The sequence below is a fragment of the Geosmithia morbida genome (genome assembly GCF_012550715.1).
Source record: "Geosmithia morbida isolate 1262 chromosome Unknown scaffold_22, whole genome shotgun sequence".
Lineage (NCBI taxonomy): Eukaryota > Fungi > Ascomycota > Sordariomycetes > Hypocreales > Bionectriaceae > Geosmithia > Geosmithia morbida.
The window spans coordinates 86,276-101,083 of record NW_023336209.1 but is presented as its reverse complement, the minus strand read 5'-3'; the positions used below and the strand labels follow the sequence as shown (position 1 = coordinate 101,083).

Below are 14,808 nucleotides of genomic sequence, written 5' to 3'. Positions count from 1 at the left end.
GGGGGGGGTGATGTTCGAATCGAGGTTGTCTTTTCCGGTGATGGCCTCTGGGAAATCAGCAGAGAAGCTTCGGCATGTCACGTGGGTATAGGTACGTACCGGCGAATTTGAGCCGAGTTGTTATCGCGGAGCGCTCGCTTAGTCATGACTGAACCGTCGAATCTCGTTGCTCCCCATTACGCCGCTACGGCGTAATGATCGCACGGCATCTGTTTGCACGTTCACTCATGGTACTGCTACCAGTTTCAATATATAACACCCGTGCGGTTGGAAGAAAGATGAAAAAGCAAAACTGTAAATCCCTGCATCCCAGGTATACCACTTTCTTCGGATATAATACGGAGCGAGTAATCTGTAGAATGTCTGGCTTACAGACTACAGCCCAAGGTGTGAGATCACCCAACGCTGCTGTCGAGCATCCTGGACGTTCCGTCTCTGGATCGCCGTCATTCTCAGCCTCGGCACAGCCACTGACTGTCGTCGAAAAAAGCACTGCTTCGCCACGACTTCCCAGTTGTGGCGTCCAAAACAGCTTATCCTTTAAAGCTTTAGCTGAAGCAGAGAGAGAGAGGGGGGGGGGGTCTTTGCTGGACAAGCTCATGAGGCGAACTTCTTTCATGGCGATAGATGTACATGTACAGAGTCAGCAATACCTCTCTCTATTGCTAGGGATGCCATCACGTGTAATGAGTGAGTGAGCGGCACTGTCTCTTTACAAAGATTTACGAATATTAGTCTGACTGGGGGAACAAGATGCTTGGCCCCGTCGATATCGGTAGCGCTTGACTGTCAAGTAAGATGGTCGTTCGTACTCACCCCTTAGAAATGGAAGGATTCCATTCAGCCTTGAGGGGGGGGGCGGGGTCAGTACGGGCAGTAGTGCAATGCCGTACTATTCGTTCCCTTCGAGAATTACTAGCTCGCTTACTGTGGCTGATGAGCCTGACGTCAAGAGGAGGGAAAGAGGCAGCTGCCCCTGGCAGCAACTTTGCTTTCATGAGCTGCGTACCCGTGTTATCCGTTGTTAAAAGAGGGCGCGGCGTCGCTCTTAGTCTGAGTCTACTACTACTGCTACTACTACTGCTACTACTACTACTACTACTACTACTACTACTACTACACAAAACACACGCACACACGCACACACACATCATGCCTCCTCATCTCAACCCTGTTCAGCGCCCCATGGGCCTCTTCCCCAACTTCATTGCCCAAAGGTCCGAGACTCTCGTCATCAAGGAGAAGGTCTTTTCCCTATCGGGAGACAGCTTCGACATCAAGCTCGCCAACGGGCAGCCCATCTTCAAGATCAAGGGCCGTCACCTCACCCTCTCTGGACGCAAGTCTATGAGCGACGCCAACGGTAACGCTCTGTTCGACATCGTCAAAGAGCTTCTCCACCTCCACACGACTTTTGCGGCCGAGGACCCCCAGGGCAAGAAGATTCTCGAGGTCAAGAGCTCCTTCAAGTGTACGTCTCCGGATATCCCATTCTATGTGCCGCAGAGCCGTTGATTTTACTGTATGACATGTCTGGATATGCTGACATTGACTTGGGATCAAAAAAAAAAAGTGATGGGAAGTAAGGCTACCATCGAGTTTCAGTCTAGCGACGGCCGCACCGTCCGTCTGATCATGAAGGGCAACTGGTTCGACACGAGCGCCGACATCGTCGACGAGGAGACCGGTGCCGTCGCCGCCCGCATCGACCGCAAGCTCGTCAACGCCCGCGAGCTCTTTGGTGACGGCCAGACCTACGCTGTGACTATTGCACCCGGCGTGGACATGGCTCTCATGGCCGCGGCGTGTGTTGCCCTTGACGAGAAGAACAACGAAAAATGATGGGAAGAGGAGCTTTGATGTGATATGAGCGATGACATGATGTGCTTTGCTAGCCTTGTATTCGAATTACCTGATTTGCTACCAGTTTCATGACGAAGAATACCAAACCACCTTATGACATCTATACTCGTCCTGGACCTATGATGTGTACGGTACTTTCACGGTTTATTTTTATTTTCATTCTTATCTTTTATTGAGTGTTTTGAAATCGGGATCTAATCCTGCTTGGCTGCCCGTGCTCATAACTGTGAAAGAGATGATACTCATTATCGCTAGCGGTAGTAAAGGCCCTACTACTGGTCGGAAGCGCAAAGCGTCATGATCTAGTTGATGCGGTTACACGCCTCATTGATGCGATTCCCTACCGACTCTGCCGGATCCATAAAATGCGGAGCGAAGAAAGGAAGAGAAAGGAAAGATTGTAGCGTCATGGCTTTGGATGCGGAAGAAAGTATTTTCGTTATATCTCCGTGCGGCGCTGCAAGAACGAGCGGCAAGATTTCAATGTTATATTGATGTCAAATAGGCTGAAAGCCTGTTTGTGAAGGTTGCGTCTTCGTTTACAGTGGGGGTTGGTTGTCCCTGCCTTAGCCCAGCAGGGAACATGGCATCAGCAGAGCTATCATTGCTTGATTTGAGTTGAGAGAGTATGGGGTTCTGCTTTCGCTTGGGTTAGTATCATTACATCTCTACTCGTATTTGATCATTTTCATCCTTGACATTCTAGACATATCGACGCTCTACAAGGCTCCTCAGGCTCCAGAGGTGTGTTCTCATTGTAGTCACGTGGATTACGACACGTGACTGTGACGTTACTTTAGTAATCATAGTGTAGGAGTGCTGGTAGATCTCGATGGCAGCCACACCGCCCACTTGAAAGAGGCCGGATTTTTTTTTCTGCCACACCCAACATCCACCCTCTTAGCTACGACGCAGAGAGCGCCTACATCGATCGAAACCGCACTCGTGCATCCCACATCCACCTACCATCGACGGCTAGAGACGCCGGCAGATCCGAGCCGAGATGGATGACATGTTCGATGTTTTCGATGGGAAGGCGGACCCCCAAAGCGCCAGCGAGGACGAGAGCGCCGTGCCGCCAAAGACCCAGACCCAGAATGATCATAGCAAAAAGAGGAAGGTGGACGAGGCCATGAATGGGACCACAGACGGCGCCGAGTCGAAGAACAACGACGCAGGAGACGCCATGGAGGAGGACGGCACAGACTCGTCCTCGGACTCCTCCTCAGACGTGGAGTCCTCGTCCGGAGAGGAAGGGGAAGAGGGAGAGGATGCTGGCAGCAAGAACGACAACAAGCGTCGTAAGAAGGGCGACGGAGCGGCTACCGTCATGCTCGACACCTTCCAGACTGCACAGTCGAGAGAGGTCGCCGGTGCGGCGACTTTCGTGCCCCAGGATGCCTCGCTCGTGCTGTCACACAACATCCAGCACCAGGTCGCTCTGCCCCCGGATCTAGACTACGAATACGTCCCTCTGTCCGAGCACAAGTCACCCGAGGAGCCGGCGCGCACGTGGAACTTCAAGCTGGACCCATTCCAGAGTCTCTCGGTGGCTTCGATCGAGCGCGATGAGAGCGTCCTCGTGTCGGCCCACACCAGTGCCGGAAAGACGGTTGTCGCCGAGTACGCCGTCGCGCAGTGTCTCAAGCGCAACCAGCGCGTCATCTACACGAGTCCGATCAAGGCCCTCAGCAACCAAAAGTATCGAGACTTCGAGGCCATCTTTGGTGACGTCGGCCTCATGACGGGCGATGTCACCATCAACCCCACCGCCAGTTGCCTAGTCATGACGACGGAGATCCTGCGCTCCATGCTGTACCGTGGCTCAGAAATCATGCGCGAGGTGGCGTGGGTCGTCTTTGACGAGATTCACTACATGCGCGATAAGACGCGCGGTGTCGTGTGGGAGGAGACCATCATCATGCTCCCCGATAAGGTCCGCTACGTGTTCCTGTCCGCCACCATCCCCAATGCCTTCCAGTTCGCCGAGTGGATCGCCAAGATCCACCACCAGGCGTGCCACGTCGTGTACACCGACTTCCGGCCCACGCCGCTGCAGAACTACTTCTTCCCGGCCGGTGGCAAGGGTGCGAGGATCGTTGTGGACGAGAAGGGCAACTTCAACGAGGCCAACTTCAACCAGGTCATGAAGGAGGTCGAGGACAAGAAGGGCGCCGACTCTGCCGACGTCAACGCCAAGCAGAAGGGCAAGGGCAAGAACAAGAAGATCAGCAAGGGTGGCCCCGACGAGGGCAGCGACATGGCCAAGCTCATCCGCATGACCATCAAGAAGAGCCTGAATCCGGTCATCGTCTTCAACTTCAGCAAGCGCGAGTGCGAGAACATGGCGATTGCCATCTCGAGCATGAGCTTCAACGACGACTCGGAAAAGGCCATGGTGCGCAAGGTGTTCAGCAGCGCCATCGACAGCCTGTCGGACCAGGACAAGGAGCTGCCGCAGATCTCCAACCTGCTGCCCCTGCTCGAGAGGGGAATCGGCGTCCACCACTCCGGTCTTCTGCCGATCCTCAAGGAGACGATCGAGATTCTGTTCCAGGAGTCGCTCATCAAGGTGCTGTTCGCCACCGAGACCTTCTCCATCGGCCTGAACATGCCGGCCAAGACGGTCGTCTTCACGCAGGTGACCAAGTGGGACGGTGTGAAGCGCAGGCCGATCACCTGCTCCGAGTACATCCAGATGGCCGGACGGGCGGGCCGTCGTGGCCTGGATGCGCGCGGTATCGTCATCATGATGATCGACGACAAGCTGGAGCCGGACACGGCCAGGGAGATTGTGACCGGCCACCAGGACAAGCTCAACTCGGCCTTCTACCTGGGGTACAACATGATCCTCAACCTTCTCAGGATCGAGGCCATCTCCCCCGAGTTCATGCTGGAGCGCTGCTTCTACCAGTTCCAGAACGCGGCCAGCGTGCCCGCGCTCGAGAAGGAGCTCATGTCCCTGCAGCAGGAGCGCGACAGCCTGTCGATCCCCGACGAGGCCAACATCAAGGACTACTACCAGATCCGCAACCAGCTCAACACATTCACCAAGGACATGCACTTCGTGGTGCAGCATCCGGCGCACTGCCTCGAGTTCCTGCAGCCGGGCCGCCTCGTGCAGATCTTCAACCCCAAGGAAGCGTCCGGCGGCGTCGCGGGAGGCGTCGACTTCGGCTGGGGCGTGGTGACGAACCACTACAGCCGCAGGGCGCCCAAGATGGGCGAGCCCGAGCACATCCCGCAGGAGAGCTACGTCCTGGACGTGCTGCTGCCCGTCTCGGCGGACAGCGCCAAGTTTGCGCCCGGCCAGCCGGCCGGCGAGATGCCGCCGGGTGTGCTGCCGTCGGGCAAGGACGGCAAGACCGTGTACGTGGTGGTGCCCTGCCTGTTCACGTGCATCAAGGCCATCAGCCAGATCCGCATCTTCATGCCCAAGAACGGGCTGCAGTCGGACGCGGATCGGGACGTGGTGCGCAAGTCCCTGCAGGAGGTCTGCCGACGGTTCCCGGACGGGCTCCCGATCCTGGACCCGCTGGAGAACATGGAGATAACGGACGAGTCGTTCAAGAAGCTGCTGCGCAAGATCGAGGTGCTGGAGTCGCGGCTGCTGGCCAACCCGCTGCACATGTCGCCGCTGCTCCCGTCGCTGTGGGACCAGTACAGCCAGAAGGTGGGGCTGACGGACCGGATCAAGGAGAAGAGGAGGGAGATGACCAAGGCGCATAGCATCGCGCAGCTGGACGAGCTCAAGTCACGCAAGCGCGTCCTGCGGCGGCTGGGCTTCATCAACGACGGCGAGGTGGTGCAGCTCAAGGCCCGGGTGGCCTGCGAGATCTCGTCGACCGAGGGCCACGAGCTCCTCCTCTCGGAGCTGCTCTTCGACCGGTTCTTCAACGAGCTGACGCCCGAGACGTGCGCCGCCGTCCTGAGCTGCTTCATCTTCGACGAGAAGGTCGAGGCCGCCGCGCTGAAGGAGGAACTCCAGAAGCCGTACCGGGAAATCCAGGCCAAGGCCAGGATCGTCGCAAAGGTCAGCCAGGAGTGCAAGCTGGACGTCAACGAGGAGGAGTACGTCACCAGCCTCAAGTGGCAGCTCATGGAGACCGTGTACACCTGGGCTCAGGGAAGACCATTTTCCGAAATCTGGTGAGTTTTTTTTTCTTTTCTTTTTTTTTTCAATTTTTCTTCATGACCCCCTCCCGCCCTTCCCTGCTTTTGCTATAATCAAAGAGAGAAGAGAAAGGGAAGGAGGAAGATATAAAGAAAAGAAAATAAGAAAAGAGAAAGGAAGAAAGGAAGGGAAATAAAAAAAAGAAGGAGAAATAAAAGGAGAGAATGGAAGCTAATGCGACTATAGCAAAATGACCAACACCTATGAAGGATCACTGATCCGCCTCTTCCGCCGCCTGGAAGAGCTTCTCCGACAGATGGCCCAGGCCGCCAAGGTCATGGGCAACGACGACCTTACCAAGAAGTTTGACGAGAGTCTGCAAAAGATTCGGAGGGACATTGTTGCGGCGCAGAGCCTGTATCTGTAGATGCCACGCACCATCTTCTTCTTCCTCTTCTCTCTTCTTCTCATCACTTTATTCCCCTCTTCCCCTTCTCCTCATTTCTTTCCTTTGCGTTGTTATTATAGTAGTTTTTTTTCTTTTTCTTCTTTTTGCATTTTTGGCATTTCCAAATACAAAAATCCAGAAGGCTTTCTTTTGGTCTCTCTTTTTCTTTCCTCTTTCTTTCCCTCTATCTTGTCGCCACTCGGTGTTTGGAGTAAATAAGGATAATTGAATCAGTTTATAGATGGAGTCAGAGTTCTGAGAGGTCCTCTGCATTGCCTACTCTGCTTATGTATCATGACGCCATGGTCGAGAGGATGAAGAGACGATGAAATGAAGCGCCGGAATGAAGAAGACAAACAACCGTTCTCGTAAAACGCCTAAAACTCCTGGCCAAAAAAAAAGTGATGAGCGCAAAGTACAGGACCCATTATAGGATAACGCCAAGATGAAGAGAAGAAGAAGAAGAGGAAGAAAACAAGAACAAAAAAACCGGATGCCAGAGTTTTTGTGTATATATACAATAGTCGACCTGGGGTCAGTTATCCCAATTGATACTGACGAGAATACCGGAAGAGACACTCATGACGACGCCAGCAGCCACAAATATCTTCCACCTATCATTCCAGATGGCATCCTGCCGCAGCGCCCAGGCCAGACTACCGAGTGGGAAGAAGAAGCCGATCATCATGGCGCGGATGAGGACATCGATCCCGTTGGCCAAGCTGGAAGGGTCGTCGGCGTCGTCGGCCAGACCGTCGCCGCCACCGCCGCCGAAACCATGCTGCTGCTGCTCGCCGGCAGCGTTGGAATCTATCCACGAATCTTCCAGGGATCTGAGCGTGTCTGGGGAAGGGGGAGCGTCGGGCGGGTACCGATCCGCGTGGATGGAAGCGAACTGCGTGCGCAGCGTGGATATCTCGGACGAAGTGAAGCCTGTGGCTAGGAGTCGGTCGAAGCCACGTGGGCGGGGACGAGTGGATGGAGAGTGTTGTTGCTGTTGCTGCTGCTGCTGTTGCTGCTGCTGCTGTTGCTGCTGCCGCCGTCGTCGTCGTCGACCTGTAGCTGTTGCTTCGTCTACGGAGCCAAGGTCCCCCCCTTCCTCGTCATCTTGATTTGTGGCGGTGGAAGCGGCAGCGGCATTGGCAGCCTCGGCTTCGGCAGATAATTCCTCGGGAGTGAGCTCGTCGCCTATGGAGCAGTTGACGTAGATGCTTATGAACTTGTCCTTGCCTTTACCCTTGGGGTCGTCGACTGCAGCTGCTGCGCCGTAGGAGGAGGACGAGGTTGGCCGGAGAGCAGAGAGGACGGACGACGTGTCGGGTAGGATACGTCCCTGATAGATGAGACGGAGACGGCTCCGAGACGATGTGCGCGTGCGGAGGAGGTGCTTGACGGATAGGACGGTGGTGGTGTGCGGTGTCGGTACGTCGAGTTGGAGGTCTGGAAGGGAGTTGGAGAAGCGGATGGTCAGGTGAAAGGGTGGTGTAGGGGAGGAGGACATCGTCATTATGGCGGCATCTTTCCAGAGAGTCGTTCTTCGAGGATAGATGCCGTTTATCTCAGTCCTACTACTGGTGGTGGTGGTAATGGTTACAGATTGCTAGTATGACGATTTTGGGGGGTGGGTCTTTCTCTCACGTGCGCAGTCTTTTGATTCCTCCAGATATCTGTCACGTGCGCGGTCTGGGCCATGATCCATCGCACCTTTATAGGAAACGACGGATGTACCCATACTTCTATCCTCGGAGTAATACCTTTTCAATTGCGAGCAAGTCCATATCTGCTGTGGAAACTGTGGAGACACGGTATGACTCTCACCTGTACGGAGTAGTAACGAAAGGTATTATAGGCCATGGAGGTGGGTCGACAGCATCTGTCCTCACGATACACCTGGTCGTAGATCATGGGCGTCGCCTGCCCCGTTACAAGCAGGGCCTGATTGCTCCATCGTCATTACACTCGGCATCGGATCCACGGCCGCATCGCATGGATCCGTGCAGTAAGAGCGTATACGTACAGCATGGCTCCCCTTGCAAGCATAATATCGCGGCCATTATCAATCGCCTGTCGTTGCGACCATCATGAGGTACTAAGGCAGGAACAGGTCTACGGCCACTAGTGGCTACGAGAACCCTTGCTGAGCATTCAGAGAGTTGGGACTAATTGCTCGATTGAGAGCGCTCACGGCGACGACTTTGAAGACTATAACGAGCCCCCCTTCTTCGAGTCCGAGACCCTGGATACGTCTTCCGTCTTTGTGGTCGGCCTCGAGCTTTGAGAAGCAGTAAAAGAAACGTCATTCCTGTCGTGACGTCGGACTCGACGGTCTAATCGTCGTCCGGCTTACCTAATCTACGTACGATTTTCTGTGACAACGTCACTAACATAGGGCTAGGATCTCCAAGTATACCTAGACGGCTTCTACTAGAACTAGCTAAAGCTTTCAAAATGTTGAACGACGCGTATTATAGCTAAGGCGGTCGTAACCACACACACACACACACACACACACATATATATATATATATATGTGGCCATGTGACTGTGTCGAATGAGGTGTCTTCGGTAGGATGCCATTAGATTTGCGTTACTGGCTCGCACCACCACATGACTTGCACACCTGTTCCTTGCTTCCTACCAACCTTTCTTCCGAGCTCACCTGGCTCATCATCCCCAGCTGCTCGTCTACTCAGATCTTTCCCGACGATTCCCCCTCCCATACTCCAGTCAACTCATAGATCTAGATATACACAAGACAGGATGGATGTCTCCTCACCCACGCCATACGTTGACGTTATGACGCTTTTCAAGACATTGGCGGACTGAGCTGACGAAGAGGACTTCTTCGTCTTCACAGGTGTCACCCCGAACCGATCTGATAAGATCGGCGAGGAGAGGGGCGAGTCCTCTCATATCAGATCCACCTACCAACCAGAGGATCGAGGCCTACTTCTTGTTACGGTGCCTACTTCTGCACACGAGAGCTTCCACAATTCTTTACAGAACGCAGTTCATAGAGAAGTGATACGGATGAACGTCGACGAGAGCTGGACCACCCAGGGGTCGACGACTCATAAAGCACCGAGCGGCGTAGTCAAGGAGGGAGACTATACTGGCGCCCCTTTGCTTGTAGGGGGCAAGATACGCAGGTGGCCTACCCTCGTGATCGAGATAGGCCGCTCACAGCCACTCGAGAGTCTGAGAATGGTCATGGGCTTGTGGTTTCGCGAGTCGGAAGATGCCGTCGAGATGGTGGTCCTGGTTAAGCTCTGCCGAGACGACCATAGCATCTTGGTCGAGAAGTACACCGAAGGACCGGTGGCTGTCCAACGTCCTGGTGCGACAACGACTCGGTCGGCCCGGGGTGGTCTCGCACCCGTCCTCCGACAGAGGGTAACGATTCGAGAAGTCGCAGGAAGGCCGCTAGAGTATAAGGTGTCTGGAGCTCCTTTGGTCCTCGAGTTCAATCTACTCTTCCTCCGACAGCCCGACCTGGCCATCGGCGAACGCGACATCGTTGTGGACGAACACGGTCTGCAGAGAGCTGCAGCTCCGACCTGGGCAGAGTACGGGGACGAGTAGAGCCACGTATGCGGGAGGAGATCAAGCTGCAAGGCTGAGAATAGCGCGAGGGAACAGCGCGAGGGGATGAGGGTCTATTGCTACACGGGGTATCTGTCAGTGTTGAGGCACCAGATGTGACCGAAAACACAGAAAGAGAGGATTATGATGATGGTAGCCAGCTAGCTAATCTGAGATGTGAGCTGAAAGCTCTGCTGTGTGTGCGTGTGTGTGTGATCAAGACGTACAAGACAAGCAGCAGACGTGACGGGAAACAGGTTGACGGCCATCTGACAAGGCTTACATAATCAACCAGAGCACGTACGGACGCATCGCAGATTATGATAACCCCGTACATGTACAGGGCCGGTAGGGTACTACGAGTCTGCGACGGGGACCGTACCGATAACGGTGGTGGGATATATTGTGTGTAGGATACTCGTATACGGATTGTCCATGTATCCGTTCATGTGCTCTGTATCTATGCATATAATATATACCTGTACGGGTAATATGTGTTCTACATATGCAGTCTACATCACTATACACGCAGTGGATATGTATGAGTACTCGCCTCTGCAGATCCAATCTGACAATCAATCTGACAATGATGAGTAGATACCCGCGTGTGGTAAAGCATCTCCTCTCTCGTATCGACAAAAAAAAAAGTGACGACGGTGTCTCTTCTTTCCCATCTGACTCCGTAGACACGCACGAGGTTCCAGAAATGGCATCCGACCGCACATGTCCGTACACACACAGTCGCACGCACGCACACGCACGCACACGCACGCACACGCGCACACCCATGCACACCCATGCACATGAGCATTAACGACTCGGAGTATTATTAGCATCGTGCCGTAGTCTGAAAAGAGAAAGAAAAAAAACGCCAGGTTCTGGCACGTTGTTACTGACCGATTGATGCCTTGCATCGAACCCTCCCCCCCCCCCCCGTACATCCGTGTATGCCGAGGGGTGAAGAGTGAACCAGTCTCGACTTTCCAGACTACCGTTTCACATCGGGACATTCTGGTAATGCGGGACGGGCTGTCTTGTCGACCGACTGGACAGTTCTTTCCGGTCGAGTATCACCTATGAGCACTATATGTAATCTGAACTCGCGTACAAGCAACAGCGGCGGCCGACGACGGGGTTATCCATCCACGAGTACCCTGCTAGTCAGCAGTTGATGACCTCGCTAGCAGTATTACCTGGTACGGAGTATCAGTATTTCAGAAGAGTAGATTATATTCAATCAGACCGTAAAAATAAAGAGACAGATTGAGAGAGAGAGAGAGAGTGTGTGTGTGTGTGTGTGTGAGGGACATGGAGGATGGAGAGAGAGAGAGAGAGAGAGAGAGACAGAGAGAGATCTGCCGCGAAGCCCGTCGACACATCATCAGCCATCAGCGGTACAACCCCCCTGTCACCTGAACAGGTACGAAACCCCCGTCATGCACAGAACCCCTGTCAAGCTCTATGGATGCTGGCCCTGAACTGGCCCTGCCCTGACCCTGGGCAAATCGGCGTCCCCTGCCGAATGGGCGAACCCTACCGAACATCATTACTCGATCGATACGGATCCGTTCTTGCTTTTTCCCTCTGCATCCCGCTCGTGGGTTTGTGGAGATTTGGAGATTTGTTTACGAGTATTGGTGATCATGACAATCATCTTGAACCAAGACTGAAGAAGATGAAAATGGGGAAGAAGAAGAAAGTGGTCAAGACAGATGACTACTCTCGTACTTGGTAGAAGCTGCGATGTTGCTGCAACCCTGTGTTTTAAGTTTTGCATATACATACAACTTGCACACGCACACGCACACACACACATACGCGCACACACATACGCACACACATACCCATATACACACACGCGACACACGATACACACTAGTCTCCTAGCATTGGACTGGCTCGGTTAAAGGAAGGAAAGAAGAAGGTGGCAGAGAAGAAGATGACAAAGAAACGAAGAAGAAGAAGAAGAAAAGAAAGGAAAAGAAAAAGGAAAAAAAAAACAAGAAAAAAAACAAGAAAAAAAAAAACCTCATGGTCCATCCCATTGTGGTACCTGTAGTTTTCCCGACCAACCAACCGCTCCCCCTCCCCCCCCCCGGGCGCCCACGGCAGATATATCCGGTCTTCAACGCCGTCCGATACACCACGCTCCCCGTACTAGAAGAGAGCCGACAGCTACTGCAGACGGCTGCAAACTGCAAACTGCAAACTGCACCGTCGCCGTCGGAGATTGACCCCATCGGATCCTAGCACCAATTGGCAATAGTCCACAAGCCACCCAGCATCGGCCGACACGCCGTTTATAGTGTCATGTCAGTGCTGCTAGTTCCGTCGGGTCGGACAACGGGACTGGACCCTTGCCACTCGGTGCTAGTCGGGGACAGCTGACAGCATCCATTATGGAGTATCGTGACGAGGTGTTTCCTCTCCACCTCCCCCCCACTCATCTGTCTCTAGCTGATCCGCCGAGGATGGTTTCTTCCTCCTCCTCGTGTGTGATCCCTATAGGGTATAATCAATCTCGGCTTGGCAGTAAGCTGATTGATCAGCACTTTCTGCTCAGAGCCGTCCTCTCTCTACCTGCAGAGGCAGATGAGGCAAAAAAAATTAAATTGAGGCAGATGAGGCAGATGAGGCAAAAGAGGCAAAAAGAGGCAAAAAGAGGCAAAAAGAGGCAAAAGAGGCATAAAAAGAAACCCACACCCCACCCACACACACACACAAAAGGATGGGGAAGGAGGAAAACGTGAGAGGGGGGGGGGGGGGGGGGGGGGGGGGGGGAGAAGAGGAACTAAACTACTTGCAGTAATAAATATCATCAACCATGTGCTCTTCCGCGATCGGCATCTCGTGTGCGTATACCAGGACGCAGGGGTTCTACCCTCTCGGCCGGGACCAGCACCGCATCGCTTCTTGACCCCTTGGCATTGCGACTTCTACGCTAGAGAGTTACTACCAAGCTTGCGAGCTGCATCGCGGGTAACAGGTGGCATCAGTCGGACAGTTCGGCATAGGTATAGGTGGTAATAGAAAGTAGAGACACGATGGGGAGAGACGGTTGAGAATACATGGCACTGGCAAGGGGAGCGGAAGAGAGGGACAGGTAGAAGGAGAAGAAGAGAGAGATGAGAAGAAGAGGAAGAGATGAGAAGAAGCAAAGAAAAAAGAAGAGGAGAAAAAAAAAAAAGCCAACACTCTCATAGACGCATATTTGGCTTAGTAAATAATTAGCACATCACAGATGCAGCATTGATCCTCCAGTCCTCCGGGTTCTCAGCCTGAACAGGGTTCCTGCTTCTTCTCCGGCCCCCGGGCGACGTAAGTTCATGGGCGTTGGTCGTATAGTCCCCCTCCCCATAATACAAAGATTCCATTCCCTCTTATTCCCTGGTCTCCATCCATCTCTCTCTCCCTCTCTCTCTCTCGCTCGCTGTCTCTCTCCGTCTCTCTCTCTCTCTCTCCTGTTTCCGCGTTATTCTCTTGTTTTATTCATTCTCGGTGCGTTTTGTTCAGGCCATCTCTCCCTCTCTCTCCTTCTCTCTCCCTCTCTCTTCCATCTCTAGATAGTCATCGACAGCACACGACAGACAGCACAAATCCGTCACCCTCGACGTGATGGCTTCTCGCCATATTCTTCGAGGACTGGCTGTCCTGGGCCTGGTTGCCCTCGGTACATGTCAGGAATCCTCGCCGTCTTCTTTACTGGCTGCTTATCCTACTTGCGCTGTAGGTTCTTCTTTTCCCGCCCCCCCTTTCTTCTAAGAAGAATAATGATTCCCCTCCTCTCTCTCCCTCTGTCCTCTCTCTCTTCTCTCTCTCGGTACTCGCTAACGCTCGACACTCAAAATCAGCAATCATGTCTCGTCACCGGTCTGACCGGGGGACTCTGCTCCCCGACAGATACAGAGTGCATGTGCACCAGTGAGGCCTTCCAGGCCAATGTGACCGGCTGTGTCTCCATCTCGTGCACGATCCCCCAGTCTCTGAGTACGTCCCCCCGCCCCCAAACCTCCTCCGCTCCCTCTTCATCATGTGCCTTGAATCGATTCTTCTCTCCCTCCCGAGCGCTGACATGTATATATATATGCACGATATATAGCCACCAAGAACGTGACCGAGACGACGTGCGGCGCCCCCGTCCGCGACCGGTCAAGGAAGCTCGTCCGAATCGTCGACGGCCTGACCATCCTGGCCGGTATCTTCGTCCTGGTCCGCCTGGTGTGCAAGGTGGTCGTGAGCAAGGTGCACCTGATGCTGGACGACTGGCTCATCCTCGCCACCCTGCTCACCGGCATCGCGAGCGTGTGCACCATCATCTACGGAGCCGTGGCCAACGGGCTGGGCAGGGACATCTGGACCCTCACGTCCCAACACATCACCAGCGTCTTCAAGTACTTCTACATCATGACCATCCTGTACTTCTTCCAGACCACCCTCGTCAAGCTGTCCATCATCAGCTTCTACATGCGCATCTTCCCCACCCCGCAGACCCGCCGCATCCTCTGGGCCACCTTCACCTTCACCTCGCTCTGGGGCCTCGCCTTCGTCCTGGCCGCCATCTTCTCGTGCTGGCCCATCGCCGTCTTCTGGAAGAAGTGGGACGGCATGCACCCGGGGACGTGCATCAACACCAACGCCATGGCGTGGGCCAACGCCAGCACAAACATCTCCCTCGACGTCTGGATCCTGGCCGTGCCTATGTGGGAGCTGCGCAGGCTGCAGCTGCACTGGAAGAAGAAGATTGGCGTCGGATTCATGTTTTCCCTCGGCGCATTGTGAGTTGACCTCCCCCCCCTCTCCC

At 54.1% G+C, this 14,808-nt stretch overlaps 6 protein-coding genes across 6 annotated transcripts in view; 4 read left to right on the top strand and 2 right to left on the bottom strand.

Moving 5' to 3' along the window:
* Positions 1-146, bottom strand: part of GMORB2_4645 (cytochrome c oxidase subunit 7c) — a gene marked incomplete at both ends in the record, with an annotated part of 697 nt that extends 551 nt beyond the window's left edge. Inside the window, one exon of the mRNA XM_035466619.1 lies at positions 96-146. Coding sequence (XP_035318167.1) covers positions 96-146 — 51 coding nt within the window. The remainder of the gene's footprint in view (positions 1-95) is intronic.
* Positions 147-1,152: 1,006 nt separating this feature from the next.
* Positions 1,153-1,842, top strand: GMORB2_4644 (Pfam:DUF567; the record flags this gene model as incomplete). The annotated part of the gene is made up of 2 exons (XM_035466618.1): positions 1,153-1,471; positions 1,574-1,842. 2 exons carry the CDS (start codon positions 1,153-1,155, stop codon positions 1,840-1,842), a joined length of 588 nt encoding a protein of 195 aa, XP_035318166.1.
* Positions 1,843-2,866: 1,024 nt separating this feature from the next.
* GMORB2_4643 (ATP-dependent RNA helicase DOB1) lies at positions 2,867-6,404 on the top strand (the record flags this gene model as incomplete). The annotated part of the gene is made up of 2 exons (XM_035466617.1): positions 2,867-5,938; positions 6,294-6,404. The coding sequence occupies 2 exons, from the start codon at positions 2,867-2,869 to the stop codon at positions 6,402-6,404; spliced, it is 3,183 nt and encodes a 1,060-aa protein (XP_035318165.1).
* A 556-nt stretch (positions 6,405-6,960) lies between these two features.
* On the bottom strand, positions 6,961-7,932 carry GMORB2_4642 (DUF2407 ubiquitin-like domain; the record flags this gene model as incomplete). Its single annotated transcript, XM_035466616.1, has 1 exon — positions 6,961-7,932. The coding sequence occupies one exon, from the start codon at positions 7,930-7,932 to the stop codon at positions 6,961-6,963; it is 972 nt and encodes a 323-aa protein (XP_035318164.1).
* A 1,523-nt stretch (positions 7,933-9,455) lies between these two features.
* Positions 9,456-10,007, top strand: GMORB2_4641 (uncharacterized protein; the record flags this gene model as incomplete). The annotated part of the gene is made up of 1 exon (XM_035466615.1): positions 9,456-10,007. One exon carries the CDS (start codon positions 9,456-9,458, stop codon positions 10,005-10,007), a length of 552 nt encoding a protein of 183 aa, XP_035318163.1.
* Positions 10,008-12,831: 2,824 nt separating this feature from the next.
* GMORB2_4640 (CFEM domain) overlaps positions 12,832-14,808 on the top strand; it is a gene marked incomplete at both ends in the record, with an annotated part of 2,759 nt that continues 782 nt past the window's right edge. The window contains 4 exons of the mRNA XM_035466614.1: positions 12,832-12,859; positions 13,294-13,325; positions 13,859-13,994; positions 14,107-14,782. Coding sequence (XP_035318162.1) covers positions 12,832-12,859; positions 13,294-13,325; positions 13,859-13,994; positions 14,107-14,782 — 872 coding nt within the window. The remainder of the gene's footprint in view (positions 12,860-13,293; positions 13,326-13,858; positions 13,995-14,106; positions 14,783-14,808) is intronic.